Below are 17,085 nucleotides of genomic sequence, written 5' to 3'. Positions count from 1 at the left end.
CAACTAGGTAGGGTTTCCGAGTTGACCCGGCGATGACTCGCCGCCGTTTTTTTTTTGAAAAATTTTTATTTTTCTCTCTCCTCCGGCAGCCGATTTACGGTGGCGCGTGACGGCGCGTCCGGAGGTTTCCGGCGACGTGCGGCATACCGCCGCGACCGTCTTCTTGTGCTCTACAACTTTCGTGAAGAAAGTTTTCCCATACGGGATCTTTAAGTAAGAGTAAAATAATGATTTTCATAAATAGAAACCCAAATCTTTTTTTTTCTTACATAATTTCTTGATTCTAACACCATAGTGTAGGCTCTGATACCAATTGTTAGTGATTCTAAATCCTAGAATCATTTGAATTACCTATAGTGTATAGAATACAAGAATGAATAATGGAAAGAAATCAATCACATACCCGTTGAGCGTGAATAAAGTCCCTAAATCAAGGTTGACGCTTGTACCACGAATTATGATGAAGAACCACGCAATATGGGTCCTTCTACTGAAATCTTCTGCAACCTCTTACTATGGGATCTTCTCTCTGTCTCTACACTAGCTTTGTGAGAAAGCAGTGCTCCCAAAATATTATTATGAAAGTAATAGCTGCAGGGACCGTCAATACTCTATATATAATAGAATTCCTAAACCCTAATCCATTCCCACAATAGAATAGGGCTAGAAGTTTCCTAATTAGAGTGGTCATTCATCTCTTGGGCCCAATGGGTCAATCAATATCAGTTAAGCCCACATAAGAGTCCTAACATTCCCTTCAGGATCTAGTTCAGGGGCAATGGACTTGGGGACCCACTCGAGTTAGAGGAGGAGCAGATCTATGTTGGCAGGGCGAGGATCTTGAGGGGGTGGGGGTTTGTGCCCGTGGTAGCTCCTTTGTTGTGACTAGAGAGAGAGAGAGAGAGGGGTTTACCTGATTCGTTGACACGAACTCCGGTTCCTAGCTGAAATCTGGTGGCTAGCCGTTGAGGATGAAACACTCGGCGAGGAAGAAGAGGAGGAATAGATTTTTTGAAAATGTTTCTTCATTAATTCTTAATATACCTTTGACCTAACCATTTGAATTAAGGGGAATTTACTCACTCCCCTAGGCCTATTACTAAAACTCCCTTATCTTTTACTTTTTTACTGATACCCCTTACTTTTTATTTTTACATCACTTTCTCCCATGCTCTTTTTAAATACCTAGATTACCCTTCTTTTTCACTTATAACCTGTTACACTTTTTTAAATTTGATTAGTTCAAAACATGGTTTGAACTAAACTATACACAATGGCTAATTTAAGACGGGCTTCTTCCCCATCTTTTTCAGTGGCTCCGTAGCAAGTAGTAACTCCTCGAGGACCTCAACAATTCATTCTGAACAATCACCCCTTCTAACCAGGGTTTCAAGAACGTATGAATCGAAACGGAAATTGCAATCGGTGGTTGTTGGCATTCATCACTTCACGGATTGTGCTTTTTAAAGCCTTGCTTCTAACCCCAACCTCTCTCCTTTCTAGACAAAGAAATTCTCATATATTCTATCATTCTATGGATTTTTTGCCCAATCGAAGGTTTCCTTTTGAAGGCTAATTGTTTATGTTTGGTTTCTGCTCCATTTACGAAGCGTCCTAAGGTAGGCTCTTAAAAAATTTTAGGAATAGAAATTATCTTTATGACTTCTATATAACTGCTCAGTTACATACTTGGGTTCCCAGCTAAATGCCAATATGGACCTCAAACTAGAACGGTGAAAGCCTTCGTCCTTTTCAGTCCTCTTTTCCTCAAGTGTCCAATGTCATAGGCCCTAATTTTACATCCCCCCCCCCCCTAAAAAAATAGTATCAAAGAACTAGGCAGAGTTTAACATAATATTTAAATCCGTAATTAAGATTCTTTTATTCATCGCATCTACCACTAAATTCTTAAGCAAGAGAATAAAGTTGTTGTTATACTTAATACATAACTTAGGCCTATGCAAAAAAATGATTAGTAGTTAGAAGAAAAGGGTTTGAAGTCCATGGCCATCTGCAGAAATTATGACTATCCCAAAAACTATGCAAATTTTCTATCTGTCTAGATTTTATTTACCTCCGATCCATCTCCAGTAGCCTTTATCCATTCATAGAGAAGACTTTATGTTGCTACCTTCGTACCATTTCCTGTCAACATGTAGTTAGCTTGGAATAAGTGGCAATTACCGGTCACTTGCTTGCTTCTTTTAAGCTTATTGACAGAGCATTAAGCTTATGATGAGGAAGGTAAAAAACCCAGGTAAGCAAACATTAAACCGAATCTGAGAGTGAGTATGCCCTTTCTTTGTGTGTGTATGCCCTTTCTCTGTTCTGAAATCTTATGTGTTGGGGATGAACCTAGGGTTTGGGCATTTGATAATATGTGATTTATGTTTGCTTACTTCTTTTAAGCTTATTAATAGAGCATTAAACTTATGCTGAGTCAGGCTGGATGGATTCCTACATAAGGAGGAATTGCCTTGAAAAAGGCATTGGAGAGTTTGATGATAGGCTTCTCTTCAACATCTGTAACAGGTAGTATAAACAAATAGTTATGGACATTTGTTTGCTTTATTCAAACTAAGCACAGCTTTTTCATTGGCAGCATATGTATACTTTGAAGTTTTTGATATATATATATTGTATAAAATTTTAGAATTATTTTTGACATGCAATGATTGGGATTATTTTTTGGTATATCTAATTGAGTTTAAACTTTTGGGTATTACAGATACGATGTCTACTTGCAGTGTAACTTCCATGAATCAAGCCGATGGTCTGAGGTATGTTAACGTTAAATGCAAATGTCACAGAAGAGCTGCAGTCAAGGTATCGGAGTCTAGAGAAAACCCCAACAGACTCTACTACACATGTCCAGAGATTGTATAAGAGAAGAAATGTGATTTTTTTACTTGGTGTGAGCCAGTGAATGTGACAGCAGTCAGAAGTGAACTTTCAAACAACGCAAGCCCTCATGATACATTAAACAACCCAAGCCCTCATGAGTTTCAACAGTTGAAGGTTGAGATACATAGTATGAAGATAAGATTGAAGCGGGTGGAGAGATTCAATGAAAATTTGAAGCTGTTTGGACAAGTTGTTTTATGTTTTGTGATTGTTCTATTGGTTGTAATGATTATAAAAGTTTAGAAGTCTTTTTAAGATGTCTCTTTAGGATTTTGACATCAATGTACCTAGTCCACAACTCTTTGATGTTTGGCATGGTTGGGATGGTTGAAGGAATGTGTAATTGAAACCACTATGGTAATTAGAATGTGATCTTATTTCTACCATTACTGTTTTCATGCATATACATGAAGTAAGTTGCAAACATCTTGCATTTTCCTGATTTAAAATTTTGAAAAAAAAAATTGAAAAATTGAATAGCATTTCCCCTATAATACTAACATCTGAAAATACCTAATTTAGAAATCCATCATAGACAATCTTATAGATTCAAAATCAAGAAATCCAACATCACAACTCCATCACATATCAAGAGTTTTCTACATTACATGATTCAAGTTCCAAAGGTCCCCATGACTCCATCACTTATATATCAAAATATTTCCCCATCACATGATTCAAGTTTCAAACATCACCATGACTCAGTACATCCATTGATCAAATAACATAATGATTCCAAAAAAAAAAAAAGTGAATCTCCAATTCTCCACCTTCCTCTATCGCCATCTCCTACTTCTTCCTTGCTTTCCTCTTCTCCCACTTATCTGTCATCTTCCTTTTAAGTCTTGTTCATACTGAATCACCAACATTAGTTGTTGTAGAAACTTGTGACCTAGTAACCATTTGGGACAAGCTTGCATCTTCTTGGTTATCATTGTCTCTTCTTCTTTCCTTTAAAAATAAAAAATGCAACATCAATCAATGCATATTATAGGTTTAAAAAAAAATGCAAGAAAATGATAATGTGATATACCTGCCCAGCAGATCTATGGCTTGAAGAACCCTTCTTCTTTCCCTCAGGAGAGCCTCTTCCACAAGTTCTCTTCTTATGGCCTAGTCTCTTGTAAATCTCACATTTGAGAGATCTTGTTTTCTTTTTAAAATCAACAAGAGGTGCCTCCCCAGGTTCCGTTTTCCTTTCACCGTTGGTCGGTCTGCCTACTCCTCTCTTCAAAAGTGGTGGTTGGACAACCCCTAGATCTGACCCCATGTCTAGCTCAAATACATCTGGGATGGAAAATATCATATGTTCATATGTCTTCATGTAGTTATCCTTTGTGAAGTAAGTTGCACAGTAGTCTTCAATTTTTTCTCTCTTATGGGCAATAGTAGCCACTGCATGCTTGCAAGGTATACCTGATAATTCCCAATTTTTGCATCCACAGGTTCGCAACCTCAGATTAACCACATGTCTTTTGTGGAAAGAATATGCCACCTCAAATTCATCTGTATTACCAAGGTACACCTTGCATTTCCTCGAGAGTTCATATACTTTAGCAATCTTCTTCTTCACAATAGAAGTGATAGTCTCATTCAATGTACGATTTTGATAGTATCTCTTGTTCAATTTATCCATTATTTTAATCCTAATACTATCAATCAAAAACAATATGGGTTTACTGCAGAGTGGTCCAACCCAGTTGTTGAAACTTTCTGTCATATTGTTAGTGGTTGCATCATTCTTACAACCAATATAGAAAGCATGTCAAGACCATAATGTTGGCGGCTTCTTCTTTAGCCACTCATATGCCTTGATATTGATCTCTTTGATGGAATTCATTGCACTCTGAAATAGATGCATAGTAGGTGGTGTGGAACCTTCCAAGAAGTACTTCTTCAACAAGAGACTATTGTATTTTTCCTTGAAATTCATGTAGAAGTGTATACTACAATTTTGAATGTGAGCATCGGGAAAGATATCATAGATGACATCTGCCATCTGCCAATCCCTATGAAACACACAATTCAATCAATTAAATACTGATCATTCAAAAAAAAAAAAAAAAAAAAAAAAAAATCTATCTTCAAGGAATGGAATGGTATACCTTGTGGCCGTCTGACATAAATGTCAAAGAAGTGTTATCACTAGTAGTTCCCAATGCTTCATATAAACATTTAAGGAAAAATCTCTAACTTGCTTTATTTTTAATTTCCACAACTCCATAGGCAATTGGTAACACCTTGTTGTTCCCATCAACAGCTACGACAGATAATAAAACACCACCATACTTGCCCTTCAAATGGCACCCATCAATTCCCAAGAATGGTATACAACCATTCACAAAGTCTTCCTTACATGCATGGAAGCAAACAAAAAACCTCTTGAATATTGATGATGCCCGCATGTCATTTCTGTGCTCATACTAGAGTTTAAAAAGACTTCCTGGGTTCCTATGCAGTATTAGCCTACCATATGCAGGTAAAAAAGAGTATGACTTCGAGTGACTACCTTCATTTTTTTCAATACAATTTGCCGGGCTCTATAAAATTTCATATATGGAACATCACAATTAACCCCATAGTTCTTACGTAGTATAGTAGCCATAGCATCATGATCCAGCTTAGGGTCAGCCCGTAGCTCAAATTCAAGTTTCTCAGCTATCCAATGTGAGGTAATAAGCTTATGACCAGACTGCCATGTACAAGTGTAGTTTGGGTTCAAAGTCTTCAATAAGAATGCAGCCCCATAATCGGATGGTGAGGCATGAACTCCCCATGTACAACCCTCGGCTACGCACCTCGTTGTGACCCTTGCCTTCTCATTTCTTTCAAATATGAGCTCAAAATTGTGACGGATTGCAAACTCTTTAATCTTAACTCTGAACTCATTCACATCAAGATAAATTGCTCCAACATTAAAGTTACTATCATCACTATCATCATGGCAAATTACTGGCTCAAAATCATATAGATCATATACATTTGGATCATAATCATCTAACTCATCATGGCTACCTACATCCTTCTCATGCTCACACTCTACATCATTGTCTTCAAGCTCGCTTTCATTGTTACTTAATTCACCATGATTTTCTGAATCATAAACAAAATCTGCATCACTATTATCTGAATCATCTAAAGATATGATGTCAGACACATCAGCTCCCCTTACCCTTGCTCCCATTATTAGGTCCCTCACTTGACTGTTGCCTAACAGGCTCAGGATCTACAGGCTCTTTAATTTCTTCACTTCCTTCATGCTTAGAATGCTCAGTCCTCTTTGTAGTGGGTGCAGAACCTTGAGAGTTATCACTTGCATTAGCATTTAATTGAGACAAAGTAGTAGCCTTTGCAACATGTGAACTACTCTCAGAATTACCACTAGAACTTCCTGTTGAATTATATCTTGTCATATCTAACATATCAAAAGTCCTTCCAGTAGCCATTCCATAATATGTGCTCCTAGCACTAGCATTGTGTGTTAGGGTTTGCATCTCCACTTACACTTGAATTTCCTGCATGCGTGCTACTGGCCATTGCATTGGAACCCCCTCTAACAACATCTTGCTTTGCCCTATTTCTTCTCATGTTCTGGTATCCATAACCATCACCACCACCATCCATTCTATAACAATGTCCATGTAAAGTACTGTCCCTTGTGATAACATTGTTGGAATGTGAGTTGATGGTACAACGATCTTTCTCCACATCACTCCATGTAAGATCAAACATAGTCACTTTTATAACATCTTCATATGTATTTGAAGATAACAGTCGTAGCACAGAGTTGTCATCTCCCAATATCATTTCTTCATTGTTTGGAAGTATAGACTTCATTTTGAATGTCACATCATGACCAGCAAGGATACGATCTACCACAGTACTATAGACATCACATAGCAACTCTATATAACTATATCTTTCTGGGTCTATAACCTTCTTCGTATATCTCTCCCTCCAATTAAACTGAACTCTACATCGCAATTCCATCACTACATAACAAAGAAATAAAAATATCATGTCATACATCATGCTCACATTAAACAACCAATTAAACTGCTTTCAGCTAGCAAACAAACTAAGAGGAAATTTTAGCCAAATAAAAATATCATGTCCTAATCTATTCTCACAAATTCAGAATTCTTTCTTTATGTAATTTTAACCTTACCTTTCCTATTTTGTGTAAATCTAACCTCGATGCAGGGAGGGCCTGCAACTTGAATAAAAAAAAACAAAACTGAAAGAGAAACTAAAGCAGTTAATATGTGTCTGTTCAACAGTCTTAAGAGATTTACTGAGTTTCAAAAGAAAGCACATATTTTCTGCAGAGAAGTAATAAAATTCCAAATGTCTCTCTCCTAGATTCTTTCTTAAAGATTTTGTTCAGAGCTACAGTATTGTGAAGTTGCATAATCTTATTGAAATTAGAATCAAACAAAGCTTGTTCACTTCTTATAGAACCATGAAACCAGATCTAGTAACACTTCTAATTGAAAATGATTACCTTGCTGAACCATTCTTATAGATTCTTGTTCACAATCAAATATATCTGAACTACATCTAGTATCATATCTAACATTCAACGAACATCTTTCAATAAGTAAAATCAGAGAAGCAACAAGTCAGAACCTTACCCAAAACTAAAATCCTAGGTCAACAATATAATGAGGGATATATGGCTGAAAGCAGGGTATCAATAGATTCATTACAGGCTAAAATTCAATTATATGTACACTTGGTTCAACAATAAGGTATATTGAAGATATGCATAGATTTTTCTTTTTCTCTTTATAAATTTGAAGATTCATAGGGTCCTCTTACCAATTCAGAGTGAAATCACAGCAAGAACCCAGTTGATTGAACCTTTCGTGAGCACGATTTGCAGAGGTGCTCAGATGACTAAGCGCATGTCATTTGCAAGAACCTAGTGAAATGCACAGAGGTCATAAAATCATTTGCAAGAACCCAGTGAAATCGCACCAACAACCCATTGAAATCGCATCGAACCCAGTGAAATCGCAACAAGAACCCAGTCGTCGTCTTTGCAACAAGAACCCAGTCGTCGTCTTTGCAAAGCGTCTTCTCACAGTGGATGAAGACGATGAGAGTTAGGACTTGGATGATGAAGACGATGAGATTGAGAGGGTTGCAGATAGGGCTTGGATGATGAAGATGATGTGATTATTCCTCTTTCAATCTAATTTTAAGTGAAGGGTATATCGGTCTCTTCACTTCTTTCTGGGGGTATTTTAGGTATTAAAAATGTGACATCACCACATAACATATTCAAACTCACGGCCACTAACGGATTGGACTCAATTGTAAGAAACTTTCATGCTTCATGGGAGGAGGCGTAATTCGCTCAAACCCTTAGATCCACGTGTAATTTTGACAAACTATAGGGGAGGGGATGTAATTTTCCAAAAAAATAAAATAGTTAAATGGTCACTTGAGCAGTTGGCAAGAGAGAACCTCTCTCTCTTGTGCGAGAGAGCAAAATAAGCAAATGCTTCGCCGACCCAGATGTATGTCCATCTGGTTCCACCTCAACCTGAGGCATTTGCGGTTAATTGGGAAACCTTCCACTCGTCACTATCTTCGCAAGAGGGGAAGAAGAAGACGACGACGACGACTGCGTGAATAAGGGACGAAGAAATGCCAAAGACGGAAATGAAGCCCATCATCATCTACACTTGCACAAGAGCAGAGGCCAACATATCCTCACCAACCCTCGAGTTCTTGACTCTATCGTCCGCAAAGCCGACATCAGGCCCTCCGATACTATCCTTGAGATCGGCCCTGGCACTGGCAATCTTACCCTCAAGCTCCTTGAGGCTGCTCACAAGGTTGTTGCTGTTGAAATTGATAAAATGATGATTGATATCGTCTGCAATCGAGTCTCCCAATGTGGGTTACAAGACAGGTTCACTGTAAGGAGATTATTAATATCGACTATATATTGTTCGATGAAATTTCTCATAGAAAGATAAATAACTACTGGGTTTGTTTTTTGGGTGGCAGTTTATATATAAAGATGCGCTCAAAACTGACTTCCCGCAATTCGATCTCATCATTGCCAACATCCCATACGAGATATCTTCACCTCTTATCGCGAAATTTGTGTTCGGAGGCCACTCCTTCAGAAAGAGTTCGCTCGACGTTTGTTAGCCAAGCCTGGTGACTCTGCTTTCAATCGCCTGGCCGTCAATGTCAAGCTGGTGGCAGACGTGGAATTCATTATGGACGTCAGCAAGAGGGACTTCGTCCCCTGTCCCAAAGTCGACTCTTCTGTCGTCAAGATCCGCCCCAAGGCTACTGTCCCAGAGGTTGATATGGATGAATGGTGGACTTTCACGCGGACGTGTTTTAGCAAGAACAAGACTTAGGGAGCCACGTTGAAGCAGAAGAAGAAAGTGATCGAACTACTGAAGATATCACAATTACGTGATACACTGGCAATTGCTCAGAGAGACAACACGTTTGCCGTACTTGGTGGCAATGAAGAAGAAGAAGAAGAAGAAGATGAAGAAAACGATGAGGAGGATGAGGAGGAGAAAGGAGAGGGTTGTTCTTCATCATGCTTTGCTGAAACAGAGATGGGTTTATTCAGAAAGAAGATTGTTGGGGTTCTAAAGGCCGGTGGGTTTGAGGGGAAGAGACCTTCCAAACTTTCCCACGAGGAGTTGTTGGGTTTGCTTTCCCTATTCAACAGGCTGGAATCCATTTCAACGACCGACCCAAGGTGAAGCTCTGAAGCCTGTTAAATGTATTAAGCAGAGTCCAGCCACTCTGTGCCCATCGGATAATTCAGTTTTTCCGGTGAATTCCGATGGTGGTTCAGCCAACCCGAGTTGTCCAATCTGATCAATCCTCTCTCAGCCATTTATACGAGGAAACTCAACTAGCAAGACAGTTATAACATTCTTTTCCATCCCCTTAGCCCTTTATCTTTGAGCATTGCCTGTTTTTTGTAAACTGTATGATGCAAAACATGAAAGACATGTTGTGAAAGAAAACGTTTAATAAGGATGTAATCTTGTTTCAAGTTCAAATCATTTCATTACTGTTAAATAAGGCTCTGTCGTAAAAATAGACTTTACCGTAAAATCCAATATTCCACTGGTGGTTTTTAGATTTATACAATTTTCATGAGAGAATGTTTCCTGGGGAAGCACAAACTTATTCAGAATGTTTCCTGGGAAACCACAAACTTATTCAGACCTTACTCTGGTCTTAAAAATCTTTCCTTATAAAATTTTCAATATTAAAGGCACCCTTGCCTACATATTCGAGGGACCCACGTCCATATATGATTCTCACAACCATATGATAAAAGGTGCAAAATTCAGATTTGATTATAATTTTATCTTACGCAATTATTTTAAGATAAAATGCTCTCTATACATTACCCAAGTGTAAAACCCTCAAATTCTCTCCTTTATTACACTCTCCCGCAATACCAGAACCAATAAGAACCAATGAGAGTTACTATAAATACAATACCGTATGATAAAAATTCAATACCATCCCTCTCCACAGAAGCATCAATACATGGGAACTAAAACCAGATTCTATCAAAGAGCTACTTTGAAGCTATGACTGGAACCATTTCTTAGTTGTCTAGAACCTTGTTATAAGTACAATCCTGTATGATAAAGATTCAAAACCATCCCTCTCTGCAGAAACATCAATACATGGAAAGTACAGTCAGATTCTATTAAAAGGCGAGCTACTGGGAAGCTATGACTGGAACCATCTTCTGAGTTGTGTAGAACCTTGCTTTTCACCATCAGGCTTGTCAGAAGTCCGCTGTGAAAACTTGGATCGATATTGTTCAATCAGCATGTCAAGTTTATCCACGACCTCCTTCCCCGAATCTTTGCTCTTCCTTCCGTTGGGGCTTTTCTTGTTCGGCTGTGGCTTCGGAAGAACACTTTCTTCTAGCTTCCTCTTTCTCAGACTCACCTCTATGTTCCCTTTAGGTTTTAACTCTCGCGTATCAGCAGCCACATCACCAGCATCAGATGATTTTCTACCCTTCAACTTTCTCAATTTTTGGTGCTTCTCTGTCTCCAAAGTTGTCTTAGATTTTTCTTTGGCAGCAAAATCAACCTCAGTTACTCTCTCCACAGCTCCCTTCTGCTTCTTGGTTGGTGGGAGTTCTTCCTTGGTGGCTTCCCCAGGGCCCATGATTTCCCTTACATTTCCTTTACTGGGTTCTAGTGTTTTGGCCGACCTTTTGACATCTCTATGTTTCCGTTTCTTGTCTCCAGCATTTGGATTGGCATCTTCTGTTTGAAATTCAGTATTGTTTCGCTGCTCTTCTGAGACTCCATCCTTGCTCTGTTGAGCCTGTAGCTTAAATTTCCGCAACTTCAGTGTCTGGACATTATCAAGGGCAAACTCAACAATGGGGCGATGCTCAGGGCCAAAAGTTTCTGGAGAAAATAATAACATAAGTCGGGCTCATTGAAATTAAAGCCCAAACAGCTATTTCTTTCTGTAGAGATGAGAACTGACAATCTAAATGGAAGATACACATCATATAAAAAGTATCAAAACATCTAGGCAATACCCACTTAGGATGGTCATCTTATGACAACACCACATTAATCATTTAAAAGAAATCCATTGTGTTCCACATGATTGTACACACATAATTACCGAACCACCACCAGCCTACACATGTCTGGGACCTTCCATGATGCATTGAAGCCCACCTAAATGATCTCAAATGTAGGATTATGGTAACCGTGCAATTTATTGCCTCGTCTCCATTTTAATCTTTGCATAACATTATCAGAAAGAACCATTGTTCTGGGGCTGATTTATGTGGAACCCACAACCTGGTGACCCTGCAATCCCTTGAATCTACAAATGTGTGGCTACACATAACACAATTTATAGCTCAAATATGAGGTCTATAATCATAGTTGTCATATACCCAGACACAGTTGCTCCAGTCGTTCAAATTGAAAATATAAAATGCCTTTCAGTAGCTAGAACTTTTATCATATGTTGAGTTTCAGCATGTAGATGAACTCTTGGACTTTTCATGCAAGTAATAATGCAATCAAATATAACATGGGAAAATTTGCCAAGGCATATAAAATTCATTTTCAAATATAAGACTATTAGTTAGGAAAGCAAAATTTTACAATCAAATGCAATCTTCTGAAAGAAATGCTAATACAAATAAAATGAGGAAGATGTCTATTCAAATACTTATTGGTGTCCCACTTCCATGTCACACTTCGACAAAGTAAGAAAATGGATAAGAACTACCAACAAAGATACACCTGATTCAATGGGAAGAATTGGATGGTGCCACAATAATTCAAATTTTGTGCAATAATAAAGAGGTGGCATCATCAGAGCCTTTAATTTGCAGATATATAAAATCTGGGTTTGCCTTCCCAGAATCTGAACTTTTTGATCTGACTCTTATCTAACTGCAGGATTAGTCTCTATTGTGGGATTTTTGGTGTTCTATTTGTCTACAATCTACAACCAGAATGGTAGCACTATTCAAGAGTTGATTTTGTTTTCCATTGGGATTCGATTTCTGTCAGAAGTCAGATTGTGGCATTTATTGTCAAGACACTGCTGGCCATACATCCATATTTCATTTTCTATCCTTTGGGCTACAGTTCTGTCAGTTTTGTGGTGATTACATTGATATACTGCTGCCGGTTATTCTTTTATACACATGATGGCATGGTTTAAAGTATATTGGTGTTTATCGTATCGACCGATAGGTATCGGTATCAGTCTGTATTGATATGATACATACCGATACTATACATTAAATTTTAATATATTTTTGTATCGAACTGTATCGTACAGATCGTACATACAGATACCCAAACAATTAAAAATCCAAATGTATCATTACGTATCATACCAAATCGTACGATAAGGTTCGATATTGTTCGATACATCTCTTTAAAAAGGGGCAGAATGCATTTCACTTCTCAGATACAAAACCAGAACAGAAGAGGCAACTTTTTGGCTCCTTTTCTCTTAAAAAAAAAACTTGGATTTCTCCCTCTTCTTGCAAGAAGTCAAGTTGGGGCTTTGATTCACCGGCCCATTGATGCAGGCTGTTTAGGTTCTTTTGATCCCGGCCAACATCAAACCTATATTTTCACCCCACATCTTCTTCCATGCATGACATTAAGAATAATAAGGTACAAAACAAGTATGACAGCACAGGAATAGACCAATAGCTCAAGGCAATGCAATCGAAGAGCAGTAAGAGAGAAACAAACTAGTTTCTAATGGTCAGCATATTCTTAGGGGAATTCGAGTTCATTATATTACAGAAGTACATTACCAGGATTGTTGTTAAGAACTCTCAGAGCTACAAGTGCATGCTGATGTTCAGAGAACTCAACAAAAGCTACCCCACGTGAATGATTCTTTTGAATAACCTTCCCCTTCTTTGAATCCTTCAAGAACTTGATCTGGATATCCATTGTTAAAGTTACTTGTAACAGTCATCTTAAAGGTAACAAAATTGCAGTACAACAATTCCAATTACTATCAGGAGTAGCTTACCTGTTGAACCATGGGTTTTTGTTTAGAAGCACGGGAAAGAACTGCATCTATACAAAGCTTTTTAAGATCCTTTTCTGTCAATGACTTTGGTAAATTGTATATTATGAGTCTGGTTCTGGAAACATGAAAGTTGGGAGATTGAAGCTTGACCTCCTTTTTCTTTTGCAACCTGTAACCGGTAGAAAACTCAAATTATACTTTCGTCTAACCCAAGCTATCATACGGAAAGTAGCAATAATACATTGCACAGAAGGGCAGCCTGTGGTTTCTACTCAAGTACTGTATGGTAATATTTATCATGCCCAGAGATAGTAGAGTATGCAACATCCCAAAGAATAAGACATGACTTCAGCCATTATGATGCAGCCACCCAATCCTAGATTCCAGTCAAGGACTCAGATCAGATCATCTAATCCACAGGAACAGACCTAAACTATATACTGTTAAAACAAGGTTTGAAATATCTTGCCGATTTACTGGTTTCAGTAGCCAGAATTGGGGAAAGAAAAGAGTGGAGATAGGGGTTGTTATGGGACTGTGAACAGTACCCGTGAATAGTAACTGATGAAAAGGAAGAGAGAGAATAGAGGAATCATTCTTGGCTACACAATTCAAATCCAAATTCTGTATTTCATTCCATTACCATCATCATGGGGGGCTTACGTGTTTATTAGAAGACAAACGAAAGTCTCCTAAATCTAAACCTCTTAGGTAGCTAGACTAACTTAACTAACAAGGGACTCTAAAATTCTTAATTAATTAGATTTGTTGAAGCCTAAATATTCTAGATAACTAGAGACCGAATATGATTCTTTAACAACTAAACTAAAGCAACCTACATCAAATAATGAACCCCACTACTAATTGAACATCTATTTTCATGTAGACATGTACCCCTTTAGACCCCCAGTTTTTGGCCTATAATTCAACCAATTACAAATAAACCCCAAATAATTTAAAGCCCATACCTTATAGCTATTAAAATAGGACACATTTTTGAACTGGGCCAGCATTATTCAATTAAGTTGTGAATTACAAAAGGGGCAGGTCGTAGGGAGAGAAAAATAGGAAGAAAGGGAGAAGAAAGGGTTTCAGAAGACTTCAGTGAGTTATGATCTCACCTCAGTCATTTACTTAAAACACTATTTTGAACTCATGACCAGAAATACCCTTATAGATCCCCCATAAAACTGCATTACATATAAACCCCAAAATATCCTCATTCTAACACTCCCCCTCAAGCTGGGTAGTAGATAACATACATGCCCAGCTTGCTCAAGAGGCTATGAAATAGTGAGGAATTGAGTCCTTTTGTTAGCACATCAGCTAATTGATCCGCTGTCTTCAGAAAGGGTGTGCAGATACTGCCAAAGTCAATCTTCTCCTTTATGAAGTGTCGTTCAACCTCAATGTGCTTTGTGTGATCATGTTGCTCAAGGTTATGGTCTATGTTGATGGCAAGCTTGTTACACAATATAATCTCATGAAGCGATCATTGTTAACTCCCAATTCCTGAACCAGCTTTCTTATCCATAAGAGTTCATAGACTCCGTGTGCCATTGCTATAAATTCAGCCTCTATACTAGACCTGGCAACCACAGATTGTTTCTTGCTCCTCCAAGTAACTACAAATGTACAATAACCCGATGTAGATCTCTTGTCCATTATAGACCCAGCCCTTGTCGACATATTGACTGTAGCTTTCTCCAAACCTCCAGAAAAGCATAAGAAAAGGGTCGAATGATACGATCCCTCCGTCACCCCAGTCTGCATCAGTGTAAGCCTCAAACCTCAAGTCATTATGTTTATTAAACAATAATCCTTTTCCTGGACGGCTATGCTTGATTTCAGATAATTAAGAATGTGGTATACAGCTTCCAAATGACCACTCCTTGGAGCATGCATGTATTGACTCACCACTCCAATAGCGTATGCAATGTCTAGATGAGTGATGGAAAGATAGATTAGCTTTCCCACCAATCTGCTTTCCCACAAATCTTTGATACATTCTTGCATCAATTAACAGAAGATCACTATTATCACCTATTTTGTGATTTGGATCAACAGGGGACAAAGCCGGTTTACAACACAACATCCCTACCTCTTTCAAGAGATCCACAACGTACTTCCTCAGACAAATATAAGCCCCCCCTTCTTGACCTAAACTCTTCAATTCCCAAGAAACACTTTAAAGTACCAAGGTCTTTGATCTCAAATTGTTGGACAAGGTAATTTTCTAGCCTCTCCACTTTTTCTAGATCATTTCCCATTACTGCAATCTCACCCACATAGGCAATTAAGGCTATGATTTTACTATTGCCTAGCTTGATGAACAGAGTGTGGTCAGCTTGGCTTGGAGTGTATCCATTTCTTAATCTGAATTTTTCAAACCAAGCCTTTGGAGACTATTTAAAACCATAAAGTGCCTTCTTCAACCTGCACACCTTATCTTTTTCTGCAGGAAATTTGAAAGCCAGAGAGACTTGCATATACACTTCCTCTAGGAAATCACTATGGAGAAAGGCATTTTTTACATCTAATTGGTATAATGGCCAATCCTGATTCACTACCGAGGATAAGAGAACTCTCACAGAGTAAAGTTTCGCAACAAGGGCAAATGTTTTTTGATAATCAACTCTATACACCTAATTGTATCCTTTAGCCACCAGTCTAGCCTTGTATCTCTTAATGATGCCATCCGAACGACGTTTAACTGTTGAGACCCATCTACACCCCACAGGAACATGTCCTTCTGGAAGATCCATCTTCCATATTTGTCAAGGCGGAGCCTTCACATCCAGATCGTTTGTTTGGGGTCTAGGAGACTGTCGCCTCAGTGCAAGGTGCTGGTCTGGCACTTATTTATCCAAATATCACTGGTCTGACACTTCTTTATGCCAAACATTGTTTAAGTAAATCCAAACAAAAACTCAAACTGAGTACAGTTTAAGACATCTTCAATTCCGTATTGGGTACCAATGAAAAGCTAGAAGTGGAAAAACTATAACTGAAAACCAAAACTGCTGCTACAAGAGCCAACTTTGGTCCTGTTAGAACCTACCAAAACCCAACCAAACAATTGATTGGCTCTGAATGTGTGCATTATGTACACCACAGAAGGGTTTATTCTATCACGCATGGCTAATTGAGTACTTCCTCGGTTACTTACATTTGTCTCTTTAATATATCATTAGCTGAAACACCTTCAGCAGCAGGTGAGCCCTCAAGAATGAGACCCTCCTGTAAAATATGGAACATAAAGTGGAGTTAAGAGTTACCCATCAGTCCAGAACCATTAAAAAATTGAGCAGAAACAATGTAAATAACCTTCGCAAGGTAAAGGTTGCGGTGATCATGATCCTCCTTCTTTGCCTTCTCGAGTTCCTTCCTTTGGGCTGATTTCTTGTCCAAAGCCTTCAAAACTGTCAGTTGTCTACCTTTAAGAACAAGCCCTACACCAGATGTATCGTTTGCTGCTGAAACTGCTGCATCTGCCACAGATGCTGTACTGAACTGGAGAAATCCAGTCCCTCTAGGTCGTCTGCCCACGAGGACAAGAAGATTAGGATAAAATATAAGAATTATCTTTTCTTTTTTTCTTTTTTTTTTGGGGGGGGGGGG

The 17,085-nt window shown here is 38.4% G+C and overlaps 1 protein-coding gene and 1 pseudogene across 2 annotated transcripts in view; one reads left to right on the top strand and one right to left on the bottom strand.

Annotated features, from left to right (window-relative positions):
- The first annotated feature begins 7,836 nt into the window (after window positions 1–7,836).
- On the top strand, window positions 7,837–9,975 carry LOC122063581 (annotated as a pseudogene).
- Window positions 9,976–10,318: 343 nt separating this feature from the next.
- The window catches only part of LOC122063584 (RNA-binding protein 28-like), a 28,859-nt gene continuing 22,092 nt past the window's right edge, over window positions 10,319–17,085 (bottom strand). For both annotated transcript variants that reach the window (XM_042627289.1, XM_042627290.1), the window contains exons 15-19: window positions 16,792–17,005; window positions 16,634–16,704; window positions 13,465–13,633; window positions 13,241–13,370; window positions 10,319–11,342 (exon numbers count right to left, since the gene is read on the bottom strand). In XM_042627289.1, the coding sequence (XP_042483223.1) occupies window positions 10,645–11,342; window positions 13,241–13,370; window positions 13,465–13,633; window positions 16,634–16,704; window positions 16,792–17,005 (1,282 nt within the window). In that variant the 3' untranslated portion in view covers window positions 10,319–10,644. The remainder of the gene's footprint in view (window positions 11,343–13,240; window positions 13,371–13,464; window positions 13,634–16,633; window positions 16,705–16,791; window positions 17,006–17,085) is intronic.

Source organism: Macadamia integrifolia, unplaced genomic scaffold, assembly GCF_013358625.1.
Source record: "Macadamia integrifolia cultivar HAES 741 unplaced genomic scaffold, SCU_Mint_v3 scaffold1370, whole genome shotgun sequence".
In the NCBI taxonomy this organism is placed as follows: Eukaryota; Viridiplantae; Streptophyta; class Magnoliopsida; order Proteales; family Proteaceae; genus Macadamia; species Macadamia integrifolia.
This window is presented reverse-complemented; position numbering and strand designations above follow the sequence as displayed.